Below are 12,078 nucleotides of genomic sequence, written 5' to 3'. Positions count from 1 at the left end.
TTAGAAAAAGGTAGAGGGACAACATAATTGCAGAAGATGGAGTCAGGATGATATGAAGCTGTTTTTGAGGAACATCCCCCTCTGCCCCCCCCAAATTCTGATATCTGCCTTGTCAGTCTCCATAAAGGGAAAGGCTGGGGACAGGGAGTGCAGGGTTTGGAGGAAAGTGCTGTCTGCAAGTTCTTCAGCTCCCTATTTATGAGAAACAAGATGTTAGTGACTAGTGGACTACCACTAGCCAAGCCAGAGGTGTAACTTGACTTGCCCTGTCTAAGGTGTGGTTACCTGACCACCCCACCCTGGGTCAGTGCTGGCAGCCCCTCTTCCCCCGACTGCAGGCTGTGATCTCCCCTCTGCAGCCACACCCAGTCCTCCACGAATGCTAGTGGAGGCATATGCTGGAACAACTGAAGCTCAGCGTGCTCTTGAAACCCAGACAGCAATTTAAATCGGTTTTCCATCAGACATAGATGTCCCCAGCTTGCTTAAAACTTGAATTTGGTGCTTAAGCTCTGGCTGTCTGGGCCAGGGTATGATTCATGAGCCTGCACTATACTACATCAGTGTAAAAGTAAGCGGGACATGAGTGTTGAGCATGATCATTTCCTCCTTCTGCTCCACATATGCAAAAGTCAACCTTTTCCTTCCTCCCCTGCTGACCTTCACAATGACCTCAAATTCCAACTTCCTTGCTAGTGTTTTTCTAGACTGTTGCTGAGATTTTTAAGTCCACCTCCCTCTGGAGAGTGGAGTCAGGATGCAAACCTTGCAGGCTTCCCACCTGCTGGAGGCTAGGAATGCAGTTTGCAAGCGTTTCAGCTCGGCTCCTGGGAGAACTGGACTGGCATGGCAATTAGCCACCTTCTTCCTTTTCTCACCAGTGGTGGCTTTCAGTGCTTGCAAATACCATTCCCTTCCCACACCTCCTCCCAACTCCCCTCCCTTCCCTGGGGCCAGGGTGCACCTTCCTCTGCTAGTAAAACAGCAAACCCCATCCGTCAGCCCCCTCTGACCTCCCTCCTCCGCCAAGCCCTTCCCCATGCCTGGGACTGGGGGTCTCCACAGAGGAGCTGGTGGCCACATCCGATGTACCCCAATGGGGCCTGACCACCCCTGTCACCACAGAGATGAGCGCACGTGCTTCCAAGCACTGCATTTCCCTGCCATTGGCTATGCAGTGATGCAAACTAACCGTTTTCTCAGGGTTTGTCACTTTGAAGCACTGCCTGTGTATCTACATACACTTCTAAGAGGCTCCTACATTTAAGAGGCCATCAGAAAGACATGAGGGTTATTCACTGTGCAGACAGAGGTCCTGGGGAAACACACTGCCAACAGTGGGATTTCACCTGCAGTTTGGGTGTAGGACATGCGACAGCTTATGTTTTGGTGCAAACCTGTGGTGTTCAGCCCAAGGCTTGTGCAATATTAGCCATCCAAGAGTGAGTTGGGCACAGCTGCTAGATCTTCACAGCATTGCAGTATCTCAATTTTTAAAAGAATTAAACTACACCTAAGGCGAAACTAATTTTCCCCTAAATTTATCTCCCTTCTATATGTCAGTAGAGGGAGATGGGAGCTGCCAGAAGGTGAGTCAGCAGGTCCTAGGAAGGTGGTAAAGGTAAAACACCCTGTCCTGACTGGTGCAGACCAGATCCCAGAGTTTCTGAAAAGCGGGCAACAGAAAAAGTTGAACCTGCCAGAGCCATTGCTGTCTGCGAACCTGAAGCAGATCCAGCACTGCTAAAGGGATTGAAAAAATGCATCGGCCAATCACTCCTCCACAAGAATGCAAATATTCCAGCTAAGACTTTTTAAAACATAGCTGCCTAATAATAGCTAATGCTGTTAGGATCATATCTGAGCACTCAAATGAGCAACCTGAAAGCCAGGAGTATTGTATATCAGTGATTACTCCTGACTTTAACTTCAGGCTCCTAAAATCTTTGGTCATATTTCAGAAAACTTTGTTTCTTTCTTTGCTTGCAATTTTTTCTTAGGGACATTTTGCCCCACAAATATCAAACAAGCAAGCAGCCTGCTGCCCTAAAACTATAAAAAACCCACACAAATTGAGGCATCAGCAAGAACATAGGGTTACCCGAATGACAAAAGGAACATGCAGGAATGCACATCACTGGAGGCAGAGGAGACTGCTGGGGGTGGGGGGAACAGTAATGCTCTGACTGTCATCATCTGTATTACTCGAACTTAAATTTCGAGTTATGGCTACAGGGCAGTTCTGAGGTGATTTTTTAAATTCCAAACTTCATGTTTTAGTCCTGGGCTTGGGATAAGAAAATGATGAATAAAACACTTATTTGATAGAATTTTGAAATTCCATTTCAAAATGAAGATAAAGACAGAAGGAAGGATAGTCTTTCCATGTGATAGTGCTACTCCCCGTTTACCCCAGTACAGGTCACACCAGAGTTGGGCCCTGGCACACTCTCAGGAGTCATCAGTGTGGGTTTGTACCTCAGAGACCAGCCTATCATGAAGAAAACACCAGAACTTCACTGACAAAGATGTCTGGTGTGAGACACATGGGAAAATTAGGTCTTCATACAAACCTGGAGAGCTCAAAATATTTGAGGAGCTTCTACAGAAAGCAGGTACCTTGCTAGCAACAGTAATAGCAGCTCTGGGCTCTGCATGAGGTGGGACATAGGAAAAGGCTTCCATCATTCCTTTCCCCCATCCCTCACTCTGCAAACCCTTATTTCCAAGCCAGAAACTTATGTGTCCTCTCCTCCTAAGCTGATGCCTCTCAGGCAAGGGGAGAGTAGTTGTCATCCCCTAGATCTGGCCCAGGCTGAGGCATACTGTGCTAAAGTGGTCTGCAAATCACTGTGGTGTGTGCACCTCAGCTTGGAGACCTGCTATTCCAGGCTCCATGCCCTGCTGAGAGTAATCAAGAATGTCTGATTCGGGGTAGATACATCAAAAGAACAAAATCCTTGATCACACTGCAAACTATTCTGGGTTGTCATGGGGGGATAATGGAAACAAAGACCTACCACATCTGCATCAGAGGCCAGAATTTGGCCTTCTGTTTCTAGGAAAGCCATGCCTAGGTTTAAGCATGTTTCCTTTCCTGGAAGCCTCCAGAAAGACTCCAAATGAGCAACCCTCCACCAGATGTGGAGGTGTCACCTTACAGCAAGCAGCCCACTGATGCACTGACCCCATGGGACCCCTGACGCAGATGACTCCTTGGTTCCTTGGGAAGAAACTAACTGCAAGTTCTTCACGCCCTATAAAACATATCTGCTGCTCCTTCATCAACCTTTATTAATAAGGTTTTACGCATACACACACATTGTGTTCAATCAAAGAAAAACCCAAAAAACTGGAAGCGCTCTTACTCAGCAGAGACTGTCTTCTTGCCAAGAAAGTGGTGATTAAAACTGCACATTCATCCCTGGTTTGAGTCAAAGCCCAATAAAGTCAGCAGGATTCTTTCCACTGATTTAAAGGGGCTTACGATCAGACATTTTTACCATAAACAAATCACTAAATACTGCCAAGTTCTGGGGAACTACTTTGCTTATGTTAAGTAAATCAGTGAAAGCTGCTGTTACTCCTGACAGTACGTCAGCTATCATATTTATTATATAGGCAATCTCTGAAATTATTTCAAATAGATAATGGGTGATTTTTAGTCTTAATTGCAATCTTCTGTTACCTATCCCTTAAGCATCAGAATTTGACATACATGCTATGAGATGTTAATGATGGGTAATGAAACCTGCACACGTGACTACGCATGAAGAGGTGTTTGCATCTTACCTTGCTCACAGTTTTTCCCTCCATAGCGTACAGGGCACTCGCAGATGTACGTGTTCCACTTGTTGACACACGTGCCTCCATTCTGGCACCAGTTGGTTTCGCAATAGTTCTGCTGCGCTGCACAGCCTGAAATTCAGGAAAACAGTTACTTTGCATAGTTTTAACAAGAAAAAGGCTCTGAATCACAGAACCACAGAATGGTAGGGGTTGGAAGGGACCTCTGGAGATCACCTCGTCCAACCCCCCTGCTTGAGCCGGCGCACCCAGAGCAGGGGCACAGGAACGTGTCCAGGCAGGTTTTGAATGTCTCCAGGGAAGGAGACTCCACAGCCTCCCTGGGCAGCCTGTGCCACTGCTCTGCCACCCTCACAGGAAAGAAGTTTCTTCTCATGTTTAGTAAGTGGCACTTCCTGTGTTCCAGCTTGTGCCCACTGCCCCCTGTCCTGTCATAGGGCACTACTGAAAAGAGTCTGGCCCCATCCTCTTGACATCCGCCCTTCAGATATTTATAGGTATTGACAAGATGAATGATTGTATCTGATTTTTTATTTAAAAAGAAGACATGACCTTTATAGGTTTTGGACATTTTTTAATATCCTTGAAGGCAGCAAAGCAAAATGTGGATGGCAGAAGTGTCAAATTCGTAAAGACAAATCTATCAAAGGCTGTTAAATACATTCACTGAGCTGTAAATCTCGGGGGACTAAGAGAAGATTTTGGGGATATATCACCACATGCTTGTCCTGTGGTGATATACTCTTCCCTGGCATCCACTGCTGGAGACAGGCAGATTGACTGGTGCCATGATGCAGCACCACCGTTCACAACTTACTGTCATCTGAGACGCTAACCAGGGAAAGCCACTGTGCAGCGTTACACAGTGGCGTAACACTAGTATACATCATTGTTTTAAACTATACAGAAACACATTTCCAAACGAGGAAAAAAAAATTCATCCTAAAGAAAACACTTTATGTCCCTCCTGATGTATATTTCAATATGTTAAAACTTGTATTTAACTAATATTAGAGACATAACTGTTAAAAAAGGGCTCCAAGATAAAATAGCAATTTGAAGCTTATGCTTTGACTACCTTACCTAAGTACTGCAGTTTAGCTCTTACACAGACCTTCAGCAGGGTGGAAGGAAGGGACTTGCCTCTCCTGCATGTAAGAGCAAGTTATATGTACACCAGAACTAATCCTGATCAGGGATCCAGGGACTGGAAACCAAATCAGAAACTCCAACAGGCTGCTTCATGAGGGAGGTTTCAGATTTGGAGGACTGCAGAATTTGATTTACAGAACAAATATAATTTATGAAAAAGTCATTAAAAATGTTGTCTTTTTAATGAACTAATCCCAATGGCTTTCAGAGCAAAGTGACATTTAATAGGTAATTAAGAAAAAAAAAAAGAGGAAAAGTTCATTTAGGAGTAAATTCCTTGGTGAAACTTGTAGCAATGCAGAAGGTCTAAACAAGCCCAGTCCTTTCCTGCGTGCCACTTAATCCTGTAAGTGTGTGCTGTGTCACGGGCTATTGTGTGCGTCCCTAGCGTGGGTGCAGACTGCACCTTGCTCAAACAAATGAAGTGCATCAAGCAGGTCTGGATGTAGCTGCAACAGTGACACGGTGGCAGTGCAACTCTCAGCAGCACTCTGAGCCCCTGCCACATGGTTTGGAGCAAATGCTTTGTGCACAGTGGCACTAACATGGGGACAGGGGCTGTTTCAGAACCCTCCAAAAGCTGCCGCTCCCTGGGCTTCCTCCCAGTGCTGGCCCCTTTGTCATCCTAAGCCCTGGTATACATAGCTATGGCAGAGAGCTTTCTTGTGTTGACTTTTAAGGCGGTGGTCACTCATACCTGGCAGAGTGCCATTATTGGCAATGAAACTAGCCATGTCGATTGGCTTGCTGTCGATAGAGAGGTTCCTCATGCAGCCGATAAACTGTCTGTTGTGCACTGGGAAATCTTCAGGCAAGTTTGGGACACCACCAAGGAGGAGAGGACCAGTTAGGTCCAAAGATCTGAAGAAACAAAGAAATGCTCATAATTTCTTGCACAGAGTTTGTTTTGTTTTGTTCTTTATCTTACTGCTTCCATAAGCACAATCGAGCTGTTAGTTCACCCGTGTTGCCACGCACTTCCCTCTGCTACATCAGCACTTCCAGGGCTTATAATCAAAGGATCTTCCAGAAACGCCACACTTTTAACTTAGGAGCTGTCATATACATACAGAATCCAATGACCTGTCCCTAACAGTGGTCAATATGAAGAAGAAAATGAAAATTTTGGAAAAATGTGCGGCCACAGGACACATCTTTCTGACTCCAGTCACCTAGAGGCTTACTTATGCTCCTCAGCACAAGGGCTGAAATGCTGTGGATTTTGATATAATGACTTAATTATTATACAGTGCCAACCCTTTTTAAATCCTCTGAAGACCTTAGCCTTAATAACATTTGGTGGAGGCAGGTTCCACTGAGTGACTCCACACTGTGTGAAAAGGATATCATTTGCCCAGTTTGAATTAGCCCTAATTTTTATGGTCCCTACTTCTCTTGGGATTTTAGAGCACCATGTGCATCTCAACAGTCTTTCTGCTATAACTTATTATTTTATATCCCTGCTATGTTGCTTGCTGTCCAACTCCCCTTTAAACCCAGTGGTACTAATCTTTTTGGTCTTTCCTCACAGGAAAGTTTTTTTTAATACCTGATGATTTTTCAACGGCCTTTTCTGTACTTCCTTTATTTCTATCTCCTTGTAAGATAGGACCGTTAACTTAAACGATGGAAGTAATCAGCTCTTCAGCCATCCCCTTCATCAATATGGTCTAGCATTTTATTTACCCTTCTTTCTACATTTTCTTACTAAATAGATACTTTTTGGGGCAATCCACACTGACCTCCAAGTCTTTTTTTTTTCATTTTACAAGTAATTTGGGCACATGTCTGTAGCTACACAAAACTCTGCATTCCACCCAGTGTACTGACAGTTGCAGTAGCCTCCAACAAATTCCATCTACCAAACTAAACCATGTTATGTTTTCTTGTTAAATCATATGTACTTTCCCAACTTTATATGTTTAGTGGTTAATCACATACTGTTGACTCTCCCCTGGAAGAAGAGAATGAGTAGAAAATGCAAACATAGGGGATCCTTACTTCTTTGAGCCTGTCTGAGTACCCTGGGCAGCGCAGGTGTAGTTTCCGATGAGGCTCCCGAAGCGCACAGCCACTGCTGTGTCACAGTCGTCCACAGTCACCACAGCCACCTTCTCTCCTGAAGGCCCATGAGGAATTCCTAGTCGCCCAATGTTGGGCTTCAAGAAATAAATGGCACGTGTCATACAGTGCTGCATACACATGGGATTTAAATGCTAGTTCAGCCAGCTCAACAACATACTTCTTATTCCCCCAAGGGGACTGAAATAGGATGTGTAAATAAACCAGCAGAAATTAAGTTGACCTACAATATCTAGGCAAGAAAAACCCAATGGATGACTCTAAAGAGGGTCTATACCTGCTCAGCGTGATACACAGCATGCTCAGAAGTGGCTTTGGTCTTTTCCACTGCTGAACCACTTTGGCCCAAATCACTTCAAAGAGGTGTTTTTCTTACTTTTGCACAGCAACCTCAAATAAATTCTGCTCATTTGCAACTTTTCATCTCAGGTGAATGTTGTTACTTGAATTTTAACGTTCAAGTTACTGTTGTTTCTGTCCAAAGACAGGAAATCATAAAATGATGTAACATCACAAGTGAGGCTAAAGGCTTAAATCAGATTTGCTGCGATGGGGGTACTCTGTTGGGGCGACCACAACCCAAATGCAGATTCCCATAAAGGCTGTAGCAAAAGTTTGTCCGATGACCAGGAGAGAGCTTAGATGAAGACTGTTTGTGCCTGCTGGGAGTGCCTCCTGGCTACAAGATGGAGGGCATGGAAACCCACTGCTGATGGCTGAGCTGGCAGAGAAGCTCCCCTGGTTTCTAGTCACAGGAAAATAGAGATCATCAACCCACAGAGTCGGTCAATCAAAAATAAGGGATGGGTCTGAGCTTGCTCACGCAGCTGCTTTGGTACAAGCACGCAGACCACCACCATGGGTGGCACATGGAAGATGGGAAGAAAGTGTTTTAGAGTGGCAACAAATGTTCTGGCTTGTCCGGATCTCTGGCTTCACCCAGGCAGGAGGAAACTCCTGCCCACCCACCTACCCACACACCCACCCACAAAGTGTCCTGTTGAACAAAACCAGGGTCACAAAACTAGAGTTATCACACTCAGGTTCACACCTCTGCCGTTACTGGCTCACTCTGCTAGTCACCCTGCTGGCAGGTGGTGTTCTCCCCACTCCAGCAACTGCTGACAACTGGGGAAATTCAGTGATCTCAACAGGCAGGAAAGCCTACAGGACCACCGGGAATCCAACCCTAAACACCAAACTTCTGTGCCTCTACCACAAACACATCCTTCATCTCCACTAATTTCCTAATTGACCAGATGTACTCCAGTGTGACTGACAGGAGACCATATCGGCTACACAGAAACTCAAGAGACAGATTCCTGCAGTGGAGAAGTACATCATGACTGTTAAAAAAGAGTCCATGTATAAACAGCAGTGTATCAGCCTCAGTGAAGAACCAGCAAATTCTGTAAAAAACCGATTTCCATATTCAGTGTTTGCAGAGAGCTCCCGAGTCCTAATCCACCACAGGTGCAGGACCTCTGAGAACTTTATGGGTACAACAGAAGCAATGAGCTGACCTCCCCTGGCTTTGCTGCTGTTCCTCCATGGGCAAAGGGACACCTCACAAGAGTGAAGTCACCAGGATCTGACCCAGACATACAGCACAACTGAAAGCCAAAAGATACTTTTATGATGTGTTGATCAACAATAGTTGTAACCAGATGAAAACGGAAGGTGTCTGGGCATCACACTGTAGTTTGGTGTACACTAGCTTTAAAACATATTGCTCAACTGTGTACTAAAATACCTTACTTGTACAGCAAACAAGGAAGGAGTAAGGGGATAAATGCATATTCTTTTTGTTCTGCTTGTATGCACATAAATTTGTTAAAATACCTGAAGTCACTTTCATCATGTGTAAAGAGAGAGATTTATTTCTAAGGGTAATTATCCCAACATATAAAAACATTTTTAAAAGATGTTTCCTGGTCTCAATTCCAGTTGGAAAGTATTTTCCATTTCCTCTACCAAGAACTAATGTGATCACATAGTTTGGCAGTTATACAGTATAAAGTTTTGACCTCTCTTGACTGATCGTAAGGCAGATTTTATTTTTTCCAATACTCCCTGGACTTTGCCACTGCCTAGCTTGGAAAGACAGGAAGCATACATATTTGCAGTGCTGAAAATGTTATTGTATGCAGTAATGGCAGTGTTAGTGAGCAGCTTTTCAGAGTAAATAAAAAATACATAGAAAATTAACCAACTGACAGAGAGGCCTTTCCTTCCAAAATTAAAATGTTTACATTATGGGTACTACTTCTATTCATTTGGAGGAATGATTCGATTAACACTTATGTTCTTGTGCTTCACTGAAATAACCTATTGTTTCTTACATGGGAGCCTTGACAAAGGCAGGGTATTTATTCTCGCAGCAGGGGGGATCTGCCCAATGTTAATCAAGATTGCAACCTGATGAGACTCAGCAGTTTGCAGCTGCTCCTTCACAGCCAACTAGCTGCAGTGGCAGATTGATTTTCCCCCCTTACTTTTATTTAACATAGAAATTGCAAAGTGTTTCTCTAGATGTCGACTGGTCATTGCAGTGCAGATCGCTGGCATCTCTTCGGCTCTGATGACTTCACAGAACCATAAGCCGATGAAGAGGAATGGAATATTCTGGTGAATGAAGAGGGACCTACTGGCAGTTCAAACCATGCTTAGTTCAAACACGTAGCTATTTTCTGACCATGTTAAATGACCCATTTGACAGAACAGGCTTTTGCCTAAATGGAAGAGTATGTTGCTGGGAAAGGAAAGAGAGATTCTCTGAGTGATTTAGTGTACCATGGGCTGTTTTTTCTCTTATATTTGGCAAGTACTACACTACTTATCTTCTCACCACCTAGCACAGGTAATACTTTGTAACTGAAATAATGTGAAATAAATAAAAGATTGGAACAGAGGGAGGCCAAGTTAGGAGTTCCTTCAGAACTGAAAAATGAAATTTATTTCATTAATTTAATATTTTGATTAATACTAAATAAGTTTACTGGTGACACAAAGGATATTTAGAGTATCATTCATTAAAAAAAGGAATCACTTTGAATAGCTGAGTCCTAGAAAGAGAATTAATCACAGAACATGAAACTTGGGATCTAGCGACAAGAATTTCTGCTGCAGGCTCAAAGATCATCTGCCATAAATGAAGAAAAATAAGAAAAAATTAGCCGTATTAATTGACTACAAAACAGTTCTGAACCACGGTGTGATTAAAATATAAAAAAGGCAATACAACAGTGGGTTGTTATGAAGACAGGTAAGAGGGAAATTTTATGACACTGAACAGGATAGACTATTGTGGACAATTTTGATTTCATTTATTAAAAATAACTTCCAATTAGAGCAAATGCACAGAACTGGAGCCAGGGCAATGAAAAGCTTACCTTATCAAACAGACAAAAAGGACTTGTCGTGTTTAGCCTAGCAAAGTAAAGGCTAAGGAATAGTAAGTAAGTAGTACTTGGAAAATATACAAGAAAGCGAACTGCCACCACCAAATGACAGCGCACACATCCACATTTCAGGCATCATCTTTGCTTCTGCGGAATCCTACTGGAGCAAGACTGATCCCTAACAGTAGGAAGAGCTAACACTAACCGGCATTAATTCACACTATTATTTTCTGGAAATAGCTTCAAGGAGTTAAAAGCCAGACTTTCATCTGGGTACTTAGCAGTCCTTTCTGCCTGTCAGACTCATCTCCTGAAACACCATGCTACCCGAAAGGCAAGTTTCATTAGCTGTGCCAATTCTGCACTCATGAGTAAATGTTCAATGTGGTGTACAGGAATTTACCAGCATGACCCCCATTAACGATAATGCAAGTTATGTAACTGAGTTCCTGTTCATGGGGCTGAAAATTTACCTTGCGCTGCCTAACCCAAAAGGCTGCCTTTTTACTTAGTGCTCCTCCAGAAAGAGGTTGGAATTCAAACTTCAAAGACCACATGCTGTACAAATGAATAGCAAGAAGAGGTACCAAACAGTGCCAGAGGGAGAACTCGGTCTCCCTTAAACAAACTATGAATGAAGTGGATTCATCCTGAATTCAAAAAAAAAAAAGGGCGGGGGAGCAGCCCTGAGTGTCACTGTGTATTACCACCATCACACAGTGGTTCTTAAAAAATGCTGTGCACCCCATACTAAAGTACGTTGTGTTTGTTGTACTGACACTTATGCCTGCTGGATATAGTCGCATACAGAATCACTTGGAGAAGAGAAAGAAGCAGCTCTGACTTAGGAGCCACATGTGAGAGCAGAAGCCACCTTCCCTTTTCGCTAACTGTGAAACAAGATGAACCATATTTATATTTCTCAAATAACGGCAATTAATACATAAAATTGTACACAATGTCACAAAACTTAACTTTCCCTCTTTGAGCTTTCATGAAGGAGATTAGTGGTTCCGATATATGGGTGGACAATCTCAAACCTCATGTCTAACCCATGGCATTCTCCCTTGCCCAGACAGAGTTACAGGCAGACTGTGACTGCAGGAGTGCCAGACTCACAGGATGTCTTGTGAAAATTGCACTTCCCTTTCTGACCATAGCGGAGTTAACAGTGAGACTCACTCATCTCCTGTCCTCAGTGGTGATCTGGAGGAGTGACCTTCTCAAGCTGCAAAGGTTGCACGTAACTCCCTTTGGCCACCTGCAGTGACTCTCTCAGGTTGCAGGTGACAGGGGAGTGAGAGAACACCACTGCAAAGGTATTTTTCTACTGATGCCAAATCTGATTTTCATGAAACTCAAGTATGGAGCAATGAACTGTTTGAACTTCTGCCCATAGCTTCAACAGAAAGAAACACATGTAGATTCTCCCAGGTGCATGTGTAGTGCTGTGAAGCTTAATCTGTGGACTTGTGTTTTATAAATGGAGACCAGACAGAGGAGAGAAGGTCATCAAAACACACCTGTTTATAGTTTGCAAATCTACTGCACAAATCTACTCCCGTTCCACTTAAAACATCAGACACAGATATTCTCATGTATCTCAGTTTCATTTGGATCCTCTATTATTTTAAAG

At 43.6% G+C, this 12,078-nt stretch overlaps 1 protein-coding gene across 8 annotated transcripts in view; it reads right to left on the bottom strand.

Moving 5' to 3' along the window:
* The window catches only part of CELSR1 (cadherin EGF LAG seven-pass G-type receptor 1), a 168,381-nt gene that overhangs the window by 43,618 nt on the left and 112,685 nt on the right, over positions 1-12,078 (bottom strand). For all 8 annotated transcript variants that reach the window (XM_075081303.1, XM_075081305.1, XM_075081308.1 and 5 more), the window contains exons 6-8: positions 6,961-7,118; positions 5,657-5,820; positions 3,793-3,918 (exon numbers count right to left, since the gene is read on the bottom strand). In XM_075081303.1, the coding sequence (XP_074937404.1) occupies positions 3,793-3,918; positions 5,657-5,820; positions 6,961-7,118 (448 nt within the window). The remainder of the gene's footprint in view (positions 1-3,792; positions 3,919-5,656; positions 5,821-6,960; positions 7,119-12,078) is intronic.

The sequence above is a fragment of the Phalacrocorax aristotelis genome, chromosome 1 (assembly GCF_949628215.1).
Source record: "Phalacrocorax aristotelis chromosome 1, bGulAri2.1, whole genome shotgun sequence".
NCBI lineage: Eukaryota > Metazoa > Chordata > Aves > Suliformes > Phalacrocoracidae > Phalacrocorax > Phalacrocorax aristotelis.
This window is presented reverse-complemented; position numbering and strand designations above follow the sequence as displayed.